We start from the raw sequence: 18,377 nt of genomic DNA on the forward strand, positions 1-18,377 counted from the left end.
AGCTCTTGAGTTTAACGTTTAAATCTGCTGCATCAAGTAAATTCAGCACATTCACCTATGAGTTCACATCATTAGTAATATGAATGCAAGCACTCTTCTCTCGCCTTAATAGAAGCAACAGTGTCGCTTCTTACTGTATTGCTTTTTAATATTCTTCAAAGGCAGAAGTAAGCAGCACATGATTGATCAATTTTAAGTGTCAGATGTGTTGAACGTGTCATTTGACTTGTTTTATACGAGCGTGCACAGAGCCTGAAGCAGAAAGCCTGGATTAACAGAACAAGTTCAGAACCACCTTCATGGGACCCGCAATCTGTGACTGAAGGCTTTAGGGTTTTTCAAGTCAGCTCAGAAAAAGAGAGCCTTGCTCTGTTGATCTGGTTTCATGGTACAGCCCTCAGGCTTTTTCCTTACGATGACTGCCAATAAGCCAGAGCCCTAACCAGCTAGTTAACAGGTCTGAGAACATGTTAACCGTTGTCCAAGAGCTCAAATGTCTTGGGGTGGCCAAACCTTGGCATGGTGCTCCTTTCCATGCTCACTGAACTATTGACAGTAAAAGACATTTGACCAGAGGTGCCCAATCTTTTGCATGCCACTCTCACAGTCAAGATGGCCATTTATTGATCTCATATTGTGTCTAACGAAGGCCAAAATGTGCACAGCAACAAACTAGGCAAGGCTTGTTGTTTATAGTTGAGCCCATTTCTAGAAAACTTGGGGCCTCTGCTGGCTGGTTAAGAGGAATGAAGAGTCGGCAGTCAATGACGGTATAACACTATCAATAAAATGTATTTTTAAACAATTATGAATCACTGCACCCACAAGAGGTCCTTCAGCATACAGCCATAAATGTGTACACAAAAAAATACACTGATTAGTCCAGTAGTTTGTGAGATTAGCTGCAGATAACAGGAACACACAAACACATACGAAACACATGATCCCCTCCAGGCCGACATGGGGCTGAGATGATGAAGTTTGTGTTACATTAGAATGAGCCAATAAAAAAAAATTAAGTGCAATGCAAAATATGTTTCAACAAAGACAAACTTATGCTCCAAAACAACAGTGTGGCAAGACTTTCACCACATAAACTCGGTTACAGTTATCATGATGTTAGACATAGGTGTATGCTTTGTACAATTATTTAAAAGACAAACATAACCCAATGGAGGAAGAAGAAATTTAGAAAACAGTGCAAAACTGCTATGGAGCTGCTATGTGCTGCAGGAACACTGTCACTAAGATGACAATGAATGTAAGCTCATTTGGAACAGTTGATGCTGTGGAAGCGTTAGTTGGAGCTGCTGTGGCTGTCGCATTTGGAGCTGCAGTGGCTGTCGCATTTGGAGCTGCAGTGGCTGCATTTGAGCTGCGACACACAAAGCTGTCGTCTTGGTCGGTGCCACTGGAGCTGAATGTCACAAAGCTAACATTTGACCCTGCCACTTGTTCCATGATCCAAGCCTGGAATTCGGAGACTCTGGCATAGACATCAGGGAAATTACCCAGGGCACAAGGTTCTCTGACACTGGTAATGCCAGCCTGGACCCACTGAGAGTCTTGTTTGCATTGCAGAGGTCCACCAGAGTCTCCCTGAAAAAAGACACAAAACATGATCAGTTAATTAACACTGCTGGTAAAATACACAGAATAAGGCTGGAGTAGTTTTGCCTCAGTGCAAAGTGCATTCTGACTAACAATAACATTTTGATAGCAGAATATAAAAGTTTGCATTATGGTGCTGAAATAGGTACAGAGTGGTGTAAGATGAGAGGGAAGACAGCTACTAAAGATGTTACATAATGCATTATTATTCTTACTTGACACACTCCTTTGTTTTGTTTCCCTGCACAAATCATTGCGTCAGTGATGTTTACCAGTGGTACTGGTAGGAAGAGGCAACTGCACTGATTTTCTCCCATGAGAGGAACCTCAACCTCCTGCAGTGAGTCAGAGACTTCAAAGGGCGCTGTGGGAGAGAGAAAATGAAATCAGAGGACATGGTGTTTATTTTCCCTGTTTTACACAGTTTTAAGGATATTTCATTTCAGTAGTGGTGGTGATGACTTCTTTTCCTCCATAAATTAAGCTTGTTGATGTCTGCCTCTATGTGTCAGCCCTGTGGTCTGCTGACCTGTCCAAGATGTGTCCCACCTGTTGCCCAATGTTAGCTGTACAGGCTACAGCACCCCTGTACCATTCATCCCATTTTCATCCGGGGCCAGGTCACAGGGGCACCAGGCCAAGCAAAGCACGCCAGACGTCCCTCTCCCCAGCAATGCTTTCTAGCTCCTCCTGGGGGACCCCAAAGGGTTCCCCGGCCAGATGAAATATCCCTCCAGTTTGTTCTGGGTCTGCCCCAAGGCCTCCTACCTGTGGGGCATGCCTGGAACACCTCGAACGGGAGGCGCCCTGGAAGCATCCTGATCAGATGCCCGAACCACCTCAATGGACCCTTTTTGACGTGAAGGAGCAGCAGCTGGATGTCCGAGCTCCTTACCATATCTCTAAGGCTGATCCCAGCCACCTCCACGGAGGAAACTCATTTTGGCTGCTTGTATCCATGATCTCATTCTTTGTTTATTTACTTTGTTTACTCATTAGAAGTTTAGTGGTTTGATCTCTGGCCCCTGCAGTCAACATGTCAGAACCAAATTGTTCCCGAGCCATTGGTGTGAGGGTCTATGCATGGTAGCCTTGGCCAACAATGTGTGTGTGTGTGTGTGTGTGTGTGTGTGTGTGTGTGTGTGTGTGTATGAATGGGTGAATGGTGCCTGTGTTGTAAAGGGCTTTGATTGGTCACTCAAGCCCCTTTCCCACTGCACAAAAAAACCCACTAACATCTTGGTTTTTAATTTAATGGGAGAAGTTTTAATCAGCACACACCCAGGTCTAATTACTCTGCAGTAGTCACGGGTATTTATGGCCTCCACCTCCAATTGGCATTGGTGGAAAGACAAAACATTAAGCTCCTTTACCGGCGAGATGCAATGACAGGCTGTCACAAAATACCGTCCATCTCCGACCAACCAGCACTCAAACACCATTCACATTAAGTCTGCACTGAGTTTGAAAGAGAGACTGAATAAGTATATTAAAAGAAGTAACCACCGTTAAGTTTTTACTGACCTGTTCTCCGGCCTTCAACACACACACATACCGCAAGGCACACTGGTCTGCTGCAGAGCCATGTACACAGCTCTGGTCATCTAGCAATAGGAAAGGAGTCTATAGCCTATTTCTAGCGGGTTGAGCAGTGTGTAAAAATAAAACTGCATACACAGGCTAATTCTGGTGGAAAAGGGGTATAAGACTAGAAAAGCAATATATAAATGCAGTCACAGCATGCCAGTACTCACCATCCGCTCCTAGTCTGCCCCAGCCAGTGGCCCAGCAGGGGGTGGAGTTATGAAACTGGCTGGAGTTACTTGCCAAGCAGACAGGTCTGATGTAGTCAGTGAAATTAAGAGGGCTGCTGAGCTTCATCAGGGCAATGTCATTGTTTAACAGCAGGTTGTTGTAGTCAGGATGGACGATAATCTGGGAAATAGTGCTGTTCACCTCGTTAACATTAGGGCCAGACTGAGTCTCTCGTCCAAAGTAGAGTGTCCAATTACCAGTTGAGTTTCTGGATAAAAGAATAAATAAAGACTTATAACAGAAAACATATTAGATATGAACAAATGTATGATTCCTCTTCCTTAATGGTGTGATCATACATGATTCTTTATGACTGGTAAATACTTTATGAAGCTGAGCAACTGTGACAGGCCTCTGATCTGATCTGGTACAGAGTGTGATAAGGCAACAGATGCAGGTGCTATAAGTTTCTCTTACGTTACGATACAGTGGGCTGCAGTGAGCACCCACTGGTCACTGATGAGGGTCCCTCCACAGATGTGAGACCCGCGAGGCTTTAAGTGCAAGCTGACCTGCCAGGGCCATGATCCAGCTGTGGCGTTCTCACCGCCCACTATCCTTGTGTTGAGAGGTGCCATCCCACAATCTGACACAGCAAAATCAACAGTGAGTCAGTACATTCACAGTAAAGTGAGGCTGAATCATGTGTAGGGTTAAAAATGTATTTATAACTGTACTGGCAGTGCATCTCTGAAATATATGAAATGTGACTGTGCTTACCCTGAGCCTTTGACCCTGTAGGGAAGAGAGATTAAGAATAGTTTAATTACATCTGCACACCTCCATGTTGTTATAACCAACGAATCTTTCCACTGATAGTAGTATTAGTAGTGAAGTAGATGTGAGTAACTACAGACACACGGTGGCACCAGAGTTCCACCTGCTTCTTCAACTCCTTCTGATGTGAATCGAATTTAATTTTGTTACAATTACTTAGTCATATCAAATGGCTTTAGATATTATCAAAGTGGCCAGAGACTCGTGCACATCAATACAGTTCGACTCCATGTGGAGCTTTTTTGAATCTCTGCCATGCAAATGAAATAAAGCTGTTCTTTAACATGGAAGATGTGTTTTACTATTACACTTCATTGTACAGTTAGATTATTCCATAAGAGTACACTTGTGCTAATGAGTTTGGCTTTAATAAATAACCACAAAAATACACAGATTTGTCTTTCTCGAGTAAAACTAAAGTTGTACCGATACCGATACCAGTATCGGAAATGCCTCCGATACTGCCTAAAATGTGGTCCCGGGTATCGGCGAGTACAGCCTATGACCAATCCGATACCACGTAATACCTCGTGTCATTACGCATACGCACACTACAGGCAAACGAAAGGGAAACGGAGCGGAGTTTAAAACGCATTCTACTGTAGCCTTTAAAATGTCTTTTTTACCAAATTGTGTGGCTGCACTTTAACCTGTGTCTTGATCTGTGTCAACACTGGATAATAATAATAAAAAAAGATTTATGGCATTCATTCTACTATTATGTAGTTATTTCTGAATATTTTACATAGAGTTTTAGGAGTTGAGACATACAACAATTCATATCCCATCGATTTTTATTTTATGTGCTGGTATCAGATCGGTACTCGGTATGGGCAGATACCTAAGGTTCAGGGATCGGAATTGGTATCGGGAAGGAAAAAGCGGTATCAGTACATCTCTAAGTAAAACTGAGAACAGTTTCCTGTTCCGGTGAATGAATGTTTTAAATTGTTTCAGGGCAGTTTCATATTGGGTAATTCATTTCAGGCGTATTTGTTTGTCATTTAGGTGTGCAGCATGGTCCATTGCAGGTTTTTTCTTTTACAGTTATGGAATGTTCAAGTTCACAGTATAAACAAGGAAGTTTGACCCCTGACAGTATCAAAGGTCTGGCCTCAGACATCGTTTTGTTGCTGGAACAGGTGTGTTGACAAGTGATACTGTGAACACTACCTCAGTATTGTGCCAACCAACAGGAAGAGTACTGCTGCCAGAGTACAGTTACAGTACAATTTGGTGTCACAGGTGGAAATTTTGCACCTTTACGTACCTCCTGGACAGTGGTACATTTGTGTTTTTGAAATTAATGTCATGATGGCCTTTGCCACAGATATTGGACCCCCAGCAGGACTTGTGGGGATGTGATGATGAAACCAGAGCTCACCACTCTCATGGCCATAGTGCCAACTTTGCCAATGTTATTGTTCCTCTTCCTCATGCTCTTTTTGGCAATGCTTTGTCTTGACTGTAGCTAAGACACTACCCTAGGGTTACTAGTGGACTTTTTTTTGTGTGTTTTTTGGCGCCTCCCATTGGAGGTGTTTCGGGCACATTCCACTGGTAGGAGGCCCTGGGATAGACAAAGAACACACATACATATGTCGTCTGGCCAGGAAACACCTTGGGGTCCCCCAGAAGGAGCTGGAAAGCGTTGCTGGGGAGAGGGCCGTCTGGGGTGCTTTGCTTGGCTTGCTGCCCCTGTGACCCGGCCACGGATAAGCGGATGAAAATGGAATGGATGGAGGAATCTTACTTTTCTGCAAAAAACACTTTTCTGGACCTTATTTAACATATCTCAGGAACAGAAGGGAAGACATTTGGTCAAATACTGAATTGGTGACACTTATCTTGGGTGCCCACCTTGAAACTGTTGAATAAATCAGGGGTGTCAAACATATGGCCCGGGGGCCAGACCTTGCCCACGTAAGGGTCCACTGGATGACTTTGCACACCTAATATTGATGTGCTTGTGAAGGCTAAGGGGTGTCAGGTTTCAGGAGCAAGTTAAACAACAGGAGACTGTCTCACGGCATGCTTTCATTCATTGTGCACTCTATATATACTGCATGGATGTGTGACGTGCACTGAATAAAGCCAGTTATGAGGAGAAAGTGTCAGCCTCGATTCGTGTCATTTCATCTCATCCAATACTCCAAACATATTGACTGACCCAATGAGTGATTGTCCATGTGAGTCCACTTATATTGTCATGTTGGCCCTTGGGAATGAGGAGGCTGATTATGATTTTTTTTAATCTAGTTTGTCTGTTATGTGTCACACTGGCATGCTGCCAGGTATGTGTGCTACATCACCATTTCTTAATTTCATTCGTTTGTGATGCACAACTCTGATCACTGATCTCCTGTGTTCTTTGTTCAGTGAATGTTAATTGCACAACTTGTTTCCAGTCTTTCAACACTGTACTGCAACCATTGTTTAATGTTAATGTCATTCATTTGTGCAATTAAGGCTACATTTATGGCCAACACTTTTTTCTGTCATCCTCTGTTTTTTCTCAGTGGTTTTCTCAGAAACCATTTGTCAGTCAAATCAGTCATCAATCATCATTACCTGTCACACCTGTTATCTGAGGACAGCAACGTCAGTCATTTGTGTAAAGAGATTTGTTTTGACTAGAAATGAGGCTAGTAAACACATTTTAGTTAACACATTTTATAGTGAGCAGCACACACATGAATGTCCCCTACAAATCCCAACCGTGTTTACAAAGTTTGAATGAACAAGAGAGACGCAAAGGAAACGGAGGCTGCGCATTGATCCTTTTGCCTCTGTCTGCAGGAACGAATATAAATCCCATTCATGATGGGGTCAAATGGATTATGTGCATAATTAACCACAAAACAAGCAAATACTTCATCTTAATGACATATAACACTCATTATGCTTCAGCTGAATCCTCTAAGCAAATGACCATGTTGAATTGAAATTAGTTTATCACGTTAAATGTCCGAAATTGTATGAAATTGCTCCAATGCGTTAAACCAATCTATGCGCATAATCACACAGCCTGATATGCCCTGGCAAACACAGTGGGACTGCTGTACAGGCCATTGGTCTTTCTTACCCTAACCCTGGTTATTTTCTGAAAGCACAGAGCAAAGAAATGTCTTTGTTTTCTCCCCCGGTCTGCTGGCAGCAGGAGCGGCGGCTGCAGCGGGGATTTCAGCACCATGGACGGCGCGCGTAAAAAGACTTGACACGTGTCTCCTGGCACGTGTTTGCTGCTAGCAAAATTATACATAATAAATGAAGACGGTGACATATTTTCAGTGAAAACAATGAGTTGAACATTCATTTCAAGCTTTTGTAGTACAACGAGTTTCAGAATTATGCGAGTGCAGCTGGAGAGCGGGCGGCAGCGTTTGATGCAGGAAACTCGACATGGACTTGAAAATCAGTTTCGGAGTGGGGGTCGTTCGGAAAGGCGGTGTTTGGGAATGGAGGGCTGTCTCCCGTCAGGTTCATGCGGAAGTGACTCTGTGTGGTAGCGGTGACAGTTTTATTTCAGTCCATAACAGAAATCTCCACCTCGCTTGAGCTTCAGAAATGATTTTGGAAATGTAGCTTGCGTGGACGCTACCGCGCTAAGTGATCAATAAAAGAGCTTAACTACTGAGAAGTTACTTGATTCAGAAAACAGTGACGCTACCACCAAGCTACTGAGAAATGTAGTTAAACTACAAACGTCCGCTACTGTAGTGACGCCACTGCCCAACACTGGCTTGTACACCATTACACTAAAAGATAGGTGTAACTTTTGGGGGTGTTATGAGTCATTAAGCAATGGTTTTACTGGTCCGGCCCACTTGAAGTTAAACTGGGCTATGTGTGGCCCATGGACCAAAATGAGTAGGTGGTACACTGGTGGTATAGATCTTCTGTGGGTTTTTCCTTCATCTATCAGAACAGCTGTAGATAGACACCTGTAGGGGGGACGACATGGTAGGGAACTGAACTCTGACCACTGTGAAGGACTCACCAGGTGAACTATCGGGGCACATTTGCAGAATGCGAATTAGAGCAGATATCTCAGTATAAGTGGTCAGTATAAGATAAGCCCTGTGAGCAGTATGGTACAGTTCAGTTCGGTATGCTTTTTTTTCCATTTCAACTGTAAAAAGTTGTGGATGGTACCAATGGAACCGTTCCATACTGTCCCCATTTTTGGTCACACCTCTGTTGGGGTACCTAGCACACAGATCTGGTACTAAAAGGTGGAGCTGTGAACACTGCAGTCCATTGATTGGTCAATAGAGGACGGTCACTCTGCTCAGGGCTGAGTTGTGGCTGGTTTTGAGGCTCATGTAACCACTGTTCATACCGTGGAGAGTTTTATCAGTAAACTGTAATTATAAAATGACTTACTTACTTCACTGGGTCAACTTCTGGCAACTTTTAAGGTGGAACATTTACGTGTAATGTTACTCAATGCATGAGTTGATGAAATGAATCCATCAGCACACCTTAAATTTCACTGTGACAACTTTGACCATTACTTTAGTTTTTATACTAGGGTGACCATATTTTGATTTCCAAAAAAGAGGACACTCGGCTGGTCACGACTACTTAAATGATACTCGCAGTTTACTCACAGATGCCTTATCATTTAAATATATTTAAAATTTATATGTATGGATAGAAAATTCAGTGATATTACAAAATAATATCTCTCAAAGACAGAAATTCAGATAGGCCTCTATAGGGGACACATACACACACTAGAGTGTGGCGATCCAAGCCAGACGGTACCCGACGGGTCGGGCCGGGTTTGGTCAAAAATGTAGAGCTACATTTTTGATCAAACCCGGCCCGACCCATTATAGCTATATAAATTGTATTCTGGCTCAGGTCGGATTCAGTCAGCTTTCAGTGAACATGTAGTGTAAAAATAAATAAAATCCTATTGTCTGTCCTGTTTATTGCTTGGGCACTGTTATTTACACCTGAACATAACACACATTGGCTGTTTGTTTCTACTTCTCTCCTCGCTGGAAGTCTCAGACCTCCAGCTGCCAGCCTCCGCCTTGATTAAAATAAAATAAAAGAGGGAGACAGGTTTTTCCTATTTTATCTTATTTTGTTTTATTTCTCCATCTCCTCTTGCTGGAAGCGTCGGACCTCCCGCCTCCCGCTCCTGTCTCAAACATGGAGGTCTCACTCTCCACTGAGCACGCCTGGTGCACGCCTGGCCTGTTAAATAGCCTGTAACCATAACAACTGTGTGACACAAACTCAGTGCTTTGGTCATTAAATAATGTCGGGCTTGGTTCGGGTTCGGCAGAAATATGCGGCCCGTGCCGCGCTCTAACACACACACACAAACACACGGAAAACCGGACATTATCATCAGTTTATAAAACCCCCCCGGACGCCCCGGACAGGATGTGAAAAGTGGACATGTCCGGGCAAAAGAGGACGTTTGGTCAGCCTATTTTATACGACATACACTCTTAGTAATGAGTGGATCTTCAAGTGTTTATATACATTAATTTAGGCATACAGTATATCCCAATCATCATCTTCACAGAAAAAAATTGTTGTGGAGCATTGTTCCTGTGGGTTCCAGCAACACTAAACCCCTGAGCTTGCCTGAGAAGGACTAAACGCACAATCCCAAAATTTTTCAATATCCCATGGAGAGAAAGTGTCACTGCAGCCTGTTTTATTTTGTTCTGAAAATGTCGGCGTGCAGCCTCGTTCTGTGGACGATAAACGAGGTGCAGACTTCCATCTGTGTCACTGGCAATGAGGAAATACAGTGAGTGCTGGACGGAGCAGTGAGTGACAACAACCCCGCTCACATTTAAGAGTACTGTTTGCGGTGGAAACGCCAGGGTCTAGGAACCATGTCTGAAGGGTTACTGTTGGTTCCAAAGGTACCATACTGAAAGTGTTTGGTGAAAACGGGGCTTCAGTGAAAGAAAGGTACCCAAAATATCTATTCAAAATTTGGGAAAAAAAACAAAAAAAACATTGAGTATCTGATGGTTTCCAATATGAATATAGTTGGCCGTGACTGTGAGCAGTATTAATATCTGTTGGTAGTTAAACAGAAAACTTCTTGTCTTGTTAGAATATTTAAAGAGTACCAATAATTAATCTGGTTTGTAGTCTTCCTGAAACACCATAGAAAACCATGTGTGATGATTTTGGTTCCTGTGGTATATTTTTTGTGTTTGCTCTCTCTCCCTCCCCTCTTTTCTGTTCTGCAGTGCATGTGTGTGTCAGGGGGTGTGGCTGGCTTCTCCTGCAGCAGAAGATGAGGCACACCTGTCTTCACTCACCTCATCTTCCTGTCTACAAAAGCCTGGTCTTCACTCTACTATGCTGCCAGATAATTCCGTCATGTTCAGTAGAGCTCTGTGTTCTTACATTTTGTATCTTGTGATCAACTTGTTGCATAGCCGTATTTTTGCTGCCTGTTCTTCTAGTGTTGCTAGAGTTCTTTTGAACTTACCTGTGTTTTTTTTCCTGTTGTGCTCAGGTCGTCCTTTGTGCCTCACCGTGTGCCTGAGTTTTTTCAATCCATCCTTCGGTGAATATTCTACAAGTGAGCCAGCTCCCTGCCTCAACTGCCTGCTCTTTTGTTTTTTCTTGTTATTAATAAACCTTTTTTTGTTATTTACCTGCATCAGTATCTGCTTTGGGGTCCAAACAAAACCGGAACTTAACACCATCTAAGTACTTCAGCCAATATTCACACAGAACAGGATAAAACCAGAGCAAATAAGAATGTAATTTCCCAGCTGTTTATATTCAGTAATGGTGATACTGATTTATAGATATGCTCATTTGATTTTTAAATAGGCCCTGACCTTTTCCAGATTACATTCAAGTAGATTTTTAGTTTTAGCTGAGTCATAATGAAGTAATCACTGAACACAAGGACTGACTTGTGTTAATAATACCATGTTTTTTTACTGCTGCAATGATGCTTTTTTTGTGTGGAAACTGTCAGTGAAATCAATCTTCCTGTTATAATATTACAAATGAAATGTGTTTTAGTGATGTAAAATCATTAATTGATACCTCTGTACAATGCAACAGCCATGCAGTAATATTTAGATATGTTTTTAACTATCAGAGAAATAGACATCTCAACATAATACAATTTAGCATATCCTTGAAAATGACCATAAAGTTGGATCAAAATCTCTCTACCATGTTAAACAAAACTAAATCTAAGCTTAAAAAGAGATGATTTATTGGTTGAAGTAGAGAATAAACTGGTAAGTCAGTGTCAAAGCTCACCTTGCCCAGTGAGGACAGCACACATCAGGAGTATCCGCACAGTCCAGTCTGCCATCATGTGCTGTCACTGACGTTTTGCCTCCAGTAAGCGCAGAGAGTCCTTCTGATGAACTCCTCAGGCACTCAAGTCTCTTTAAACACAGCAACCTCTCCCTACTCAAACTCGTTTTTCTAGATACATCATAAGTTAACTCCATCAAGGTGAAGCTAGAATGTTATCTTTCCATACATCAATTACTTTGTCCTTTTTATGTGGACACTAGTGTAAAGTCTGACTTCATTATTGCATGACTTTAAAAATGCATGTGGTTTGATTTGGTTTCTTAGAGCCCCAGAAGATGTGAGGTTTTCTCTATTGTGTTCTGGTGTTCTGCTCATAGTTTATTCTCATCATTATATTTGGCATTAAGAATCTGAATCTTCAAATTTTGGCAGCCTCAAAGACTGAGACAGCTACCCATTGCAAACTGTGTAGGTGGTACACTGGTGGTAGCCACTGTTCTTAAATGTTGAAGAACTTTTGAACTGCCAATCCAATCTATGTGCTTTTAAAAGTCACGTAAAGTGGAGAATCTTAACTTTTCAGTGGTATCACAAATGTCCTGTTTGGACATTCAGAGGCTCTGTAGTGAACGTGAATACCCCATCACATTCTGAAGCATTGATTCGTCAAGGGAACCCAAGTAGTTAAGTGCTCTGAAAAGCAATGGTTGTGAATGCTTAGTCCCACCCCCCATGTTCAGATTGGTTCAAACTTTTGCTGTGGTGGTCCAAGACATCATCCTCTCCACCAATCAGCATTAGGGTCTTTGTTATCAGTGACATATTCTGGAGGCCTTCTGGAAACACAGGGTGCGTTGCGAATCGCATACAGATGTAGTGAACATCCTGGTATTTTTGGCATACTGTGTATTGGGTCATACTAAATCTTGTTCTGGCATACCATATGGTATTGGTAGTATGGGTATTGGAATGCACAGTGACTCTCCAGGCTGGACGCACACAGGTAACACAAGAGACGCATGTTCAGTGAGTGCTGTATATCGACAAATGCTTGTTCTGACTTTACCCATAGATGTGATTTGATGTAATTCAGCTGTAGAGAGGCACATTAAGTTATTGTGAGAAAAGCAAGCCAAAGGCATGGACTCTGCAGGGATGGGAGAGGTGGATGGCAAGGGTTGAGATGTCAAGGGAAGTAGGAATAAGAACAGTATTTGGGGGTGGGTGTGGAGATGATAACCAAGCTTTGAATAAACTGCAGGAAGTAAGACCAGGTCAGGGACAAATGAGAGCAGGATGAAATAAAAGTAATGATTAAGTGCAGGGAGGGACACTTGAGATTTGGAAATATGAACCCTCTTAAACTGACAGATGCCTTTGCATTTCTTGCCCGACATGATATTAACTAGCCTGTGGAATAACTGCCAGTTAGTGTGAGGTCAGGCACTGGGGGCTACTCTTGTGCCTTTTCTGTGCCAGCTTCCAAGAGCACGGCAGCAGGTTGCGTCTGAGGTTGCTAAGCAACCTTAACAAGCATCTTATAGCCTATTTACCTGCATCATCAAACAGTAAAATAAAGCAGATATCTAAAGTAGATAGAGGACACAGGAGAGAAACTAAACTCTAATCCACAGAGATTCACACCACGTTTACACATAGCCGGTATTTAGAGAAACGAATATTTCCCCCCCTCTGTTTTCAATAATAACATCATGCACACAACATCGTTTTCAAAAATGTTGTCATTTACATGAACCCGGATAAATACGCCATCGAGCGCCGTCATAACTATGCCAAACCTATGGTCGGCAGTGTAGGGAGTAGGATGAAGCCATGCAAGCTAATCAGAATCCTCAGAATCGACAACAACAACAACAACAACAACAACAACAACGAATAAGGCGCGCGACTTCCTGTTCCTTTCAAAACAGTAAACATGGCGAGAGGTTCGTTTGTGTGGACTGACAGTGAAGTGGAGCTACTCCTAAATGTCGCTTTAAACGCCGGATTTCCACTGGATGCATGGTTATCCGCTGCGTGCTCCGCAGTCCATCAATACCCACCGGCTACGTTTGCTGTGCAGAGCGGTGCAGCTCCGCCGGAAGACATCTCGGTGCACTGCCATGATTAATATCTCCTCGTCTATGGCGTCAACGGGGTGAAATGACGTCTGAAAACCTCTGACCCATTGACTTCAGGCCTGCCTCTGCCCATTATGTAGTTTTCAAGGTGTAGTGCAGGGAAATATGATCCGCCGTGAACACTGTGTATTTTATTTTGAAAATTAACCGGATGTTTTATTTTGTTTGTGTGCACGACTTCCTGCCCCGCACGATCTGCTCTGTGCTGAATTGTTGCGTTGTGCTCCAGCGTCCAGCAAAAATAGAAACCACATTGACTAGAATTAAATCCTACTGGCTCCACTGCCGTGCTGGAGCGGAGACGCAACCAACACGCATCTGGTGGAAAAAGGCCATAACAAAGTGTTTGCACAAACGTAAAAATGAGTTCCACCTTAACAGCATCCATGATCAGTAGCCAAACAAAGTGTAAGCATAGGTCGCTCACATGACGTCAAGCATTTGCTGGCGCATGCTGTGACGTTTCAGAACCTAAAACCCTGTTTCACCCAGTTTAGACGGCAACACATAAACGGCGTCTTCAGAAATCTCCACTTTGGCCGGAGTTTTTACAAATGATCATTTTCCGTGAAAAAAACCTCGTTAAACAAGAGGCCAAACCGCATGAAAATATGTGCGTTTTTCCTACGTGTCAACGGGGTATCAGTTACAAGCTACAAAAATACTCAGTTATTTTGAAGTGGAGACACAGGGCCGTTTTAAAGACCCTTCACTGCCATTTTCCTTGAGCCTGGTTTCACACCGAAATCATTGAAATCTGGCGCTTGGGCAGTGACTTACAGCTTCAGAAACCATTGAAAAAAGGCATCCTTTAATGTAGGCATGATACATGGCCAGTTGCGGTTAAAGTTAAACTGCTCTCGGTGGCTTCAGGCGGAAACGCAGCAGGACAACGACGAACGTTAAGGCAGCAAAAGTCTGAATGGGGCGGGTAGGAGAGGTGGTGGTTGGGTCTTTTCCTAGAGAGAGCGGGGTTCATGTCCCGTAAGATTCTAAAGCCGAACCCTGTTTTTTTTTCCTAAACCTAACAACATGCGCTTGTTGTTGAAGGAAAGAAAAAAGTCAATTTTCAGTTTTGTACTGATGTAGTGTGTTTATTTCCTGTGAAAACGGAAGTGTATCTTGAAAGAAGATGTAGCATGTAACAGGCAGAACTTGACACGGCATCCCAGAACGTCAACAACCAACACACCAGGGGTACCTTGCATGTCGGATGTGTACGTGGAAAGTCCATGACCAAACGTACATATGTGACAAGGTTGTAGTGAGAATGTGTTGTTTCCTTCCATCCACAATTGGGTCCAGTCACTTGTTGCCAATGTTCTACCCTGTAACAGTGTGGACCAACCAATAATGGACCCAACAGAGGTTTTAACCAAGCAAGAACTGCGTGAACAACCTTCGGCTTCCATTCCAGCCAGCTATCGACAAGTCTTCGACAGCTTGACTTCACTGTGTAACCCAGCCCGCTAATGTCTTCAAACTTAGCACAAACATCCACTTTGAGACATGGATGAACTAATTAAAATTCAGTGGTCGAGGGACAAGGTTACTGTGACCTCAAAAAAATGCTTTTGGCCAAAAGTTATATGCTAATTATGACAAAATTTCACACAAATGCCTAATAGGATATAATGAAATGATTATGTTCATAGGTCAACATCATTGTGACACTATATTTCTCTGCAAAAAAACTTTCTTGACGTTATTTAGTGTCATATTTCAGCAACAGAGGGGGAGACGTTTTGTCACATACTGAACTGGTGACACTAATCTTGGGTGCCTGCCTTCAAACTGTGCTGATATTATAGATCCTCTGTGCTGCTGAATGGAAGGTGAAGCATCCATGTTCTCACAGACATGGGTGTGTTCTGTAACTGCCACCAGACGTGTTTGCGGAGGCCCCAAGGCAGTACTTTCAGTTTTTCTAAAAATTCAAAATAGTGTTTTGTGTTCAGTTTAAAAGTTTGTTTTTAAGTTTTCACATTTCCGAGAAAAAAGCACTGTGTATACAAAAGTACAGGGAAACATTTCCCCCCAGGGAACAAGTAGACAAACAGAGTCATGTAACATGAGGTGCCTCTATGGTAAACACACACAAAGGACATAATATTAGACAAGTTTGTTTTTCAACTGACGTATTGTATTTCCCACATACATTAAAGCAGTGGTTCCCAAGCAGGTCAGCCACGGGGTACAGTGGTGTCCTCAGGGTCCAAGGGCCATAAGTCAGTAGTTTAAGTTCCACACAGTTTAAAATATTCAGCATCATACTTGTGTTTGGCCATGTCACTGTACTTTACAATAAGTGTGTTTTTTACATTTCAGCAAATAAAACACCCCACTGGTGGCACAAGTAATGCGTCCCTTTACTATTGTATAGACATATGTTGCAGGGAGGGGTGACTGTATGCATCAAATGGTTAATCTGTATTCATGATGTGCTTTAGAGAGGATTACCTGATATCAAGATATAGCCTATAAACATCGCAATATAATTTAGAGGCCATTATCACCAAGCCCTACAGTGACGTAATTGGGTGCTTGCAAAGCTATGCTTTCAAAGTAGCTTCCCTAACACTGTCAGATGGACGAGTTTACACACATTTTATATTGAAAAAACGTCTCTTAGGTTGCTGTTGTTTTATGGTGGCGTGCATTTTGGCCACCAAATGCAGCAATATATATTTAACATGTCTGTATAAATGCCCGCTTTTCCCAAAAAAAATGACAATAACAATAAAATGCTTGGTGAAACTCACATTTTTAAGGGTGTTTTCACATATAGTCCTTTTTAAGCAAACCAAACTCAGTCCTCTTAAAGTGGACCAAGAAGTGGACCAACAGAAAAGAGACTCAGTTCTTTTTGTGTTCACATTTTCAGCTCATTTGAAAGAGGACTCAGTTCTCTTTCTGGTCAACTTCAGCTCTGATCGGGCCTCAGTCCTCTTTCCGTTCACACTATATATAATATATACTGACATAGTTTATCTTACTATATAATGACGAAAACTCTGTCTGTGGGTGTGTCTGTGTGTCTGTTCCACGTTTTTCTCCTCACTGACTTGGTCAATCCATGTGAAATTTGGCACAGTGGTAGAGGGTCATGGGAGGATGCAAATGAAGCAATATTACATCAATTGGCCAAATGGGGGCGCTATAGCAACCGATTGAAATTGCAAACTTTGAATGGGCATATCTCATGCCCCGTATGTCGTAGAGACATGAAACTTTGCACAGAGATGCCTCTCCTTATGAGGAACAAATTTGCCTGAGAACACATAACTTCTGGTTCTATAGATTTTCCGCCATTTTGAATTTTTTGAAAAACACTTAAAATCGATCTCTTCCAAGGAAGTTTGACCAATCTGTATGAAACTCGGTGAACATAATCTAGGGACCAATATCTAAAGTTCCCTCTTGGCAAAAGATGGAACTTGGAACTTGGAACATGGATGCTTCTATAAGGCAATGAATATTGCGGAGGGCGTGGCTCATCACATAAAGGTGTATAACATCTCAAAGGTTTCAACTTTGTAGGCATATGACCACACATAATCTGAGGGGACCCCTCTATTATTGACCCCATCAAACAAAATGGGGGCGCTAGAGAGCTCATTTATTATCTAGGCCTAACTGCTATATTGATTTTTACTAAACTCAATAGATATGTAGAACAGGACGCCTCAAGGTGACTGGAGAAATTTAACTCTAATTGGCAACTAGGTGGCGCTATAACAATAGAAAAATGCTTAAAAATGGCTAAAATGGGACCGGTCGCTGTGGCTCCCCCTGTGGCCAAATGTTGTTTCTTTCTAATTTTTGGTATGACTAAGTCATGGTATGGTATGCTGTACTCAGTGGGTATGGACTAGTATTTCTTTATTTTGACGTGGCACTGCAGTGCGGTTATTAAGCCCCTCACTTTCCAATGAACTTAAAATTGGAGTTGGCGGTTAAGATTCTCAGTCATCCAGGTCATGGTAATCGTGAGTGCTAATATCGTAGGCAACTGGACTTGCTTGCGTTTCTTGAAGACATTTCCCCTCTCATCCAAGAAGCTTCTTCAGTTCTAAATGACTGGTACAGAGTTTCAGGCTTTAAACCCTGTGTGGGTGTAAAGCCTTGCAGAGTCGTTGGGGTCACATGCGAGCTCTTGGTTTCAGAGTCGTTAAGGTCACAGTGTGAGTCCTTGACCCACCTGGCCATCATGTGAGTCGTTAGGGTCAGGTGGGACCAGGGGTGATTGGGTGTGAAGTCGTCTTCTTCCCTGGCCAAGATGTGCACGTTGCTGTCCTCGAAAGAGTGTCCCTTCTCCTGTAGAAAACTGGAGGAAACCCTTAGCGTTTCTGTGCTGTAGACTGTTACCGTTTGATGTATTCTGCAGTATCTTCCCTGGACCAAACTACTCTTTGTCCTGCGTGATTGCATGTGTTACATGCTGACATGGTTTCATCTGTTTTTTCAAGCATCTTAGTGCAACAGCATGTGATCTAGAGGGCTGAATACAACTGCAACGAGCAAAGTGAACCTGGAGTGCTTTGTGTTCACAGTGCACAGGTTAGGCGAACCGCACTGCAGACTCAGACCACCTCCTGAGGTCAGTTCGCTTCAGATGGGTCTGATTTTTCTTGAAGTGTTCACATATGCACAAAAAATGTTACGCCACCACTCTGAGTCTGCTTAGAGGGCTGAAAAGAACCAAGACTAAGACTTAAGTGTTTGTGTAACACAGTGGCCTACTTTACCTTGACAATG

At 42.7% G+C, this 18,377-nt stretch overlaps 1 protein-coding gene across 1 annotated transcript; it reads right to left on the bottom strand.

Annotated features, from left to right (window-relative positions):
• Positions 1–765: 765 nt before the first annotated feature.
• On the bottom strand, positions 766–11,581 carry LOC125880917 (chymotrypsin-like protease CTRL-1). Its single transcript, XM_049563753.1, has 6 exons — positions 11,476–11,581; positions 4,147–4,161; positions 3,844–4,012; positions 3,366–3,634; positions 1,827–1,975; positions 766–1,599 (listed from the first exon to the last, which is right to left on the bottom strand). Exons 1-6 carry the CDS (start codon positions 11,531–11,533, stop codon positions 1,210–1,212), a joined length of 1,050 nt encoding a protein of 349 aa, XP_049419710.1. The 5' UTR covers positions 11,534–11,581; the 3' UTR covers positions 766–1,209.
• Between the last annotated feature and the right edge of the window lie 6,796 nt (positions 11,582–18,377).

This window comes from Epinephelus fuscoguttatus, linkage group LG20, assembly GCF_011397635.1.
Source record: "Epinephelus fuscoguttatus linkage group LG20, E.fuscoguttatus.final_Chr_v1".
NCBI classification, from domain to species: domain Eukaryota; kingdom Metazoa; phylum Chordata; class Actinopteri; order Perciformes; family Serranidae; genus Epinephelus; species Epinephelus fuscoguttatus.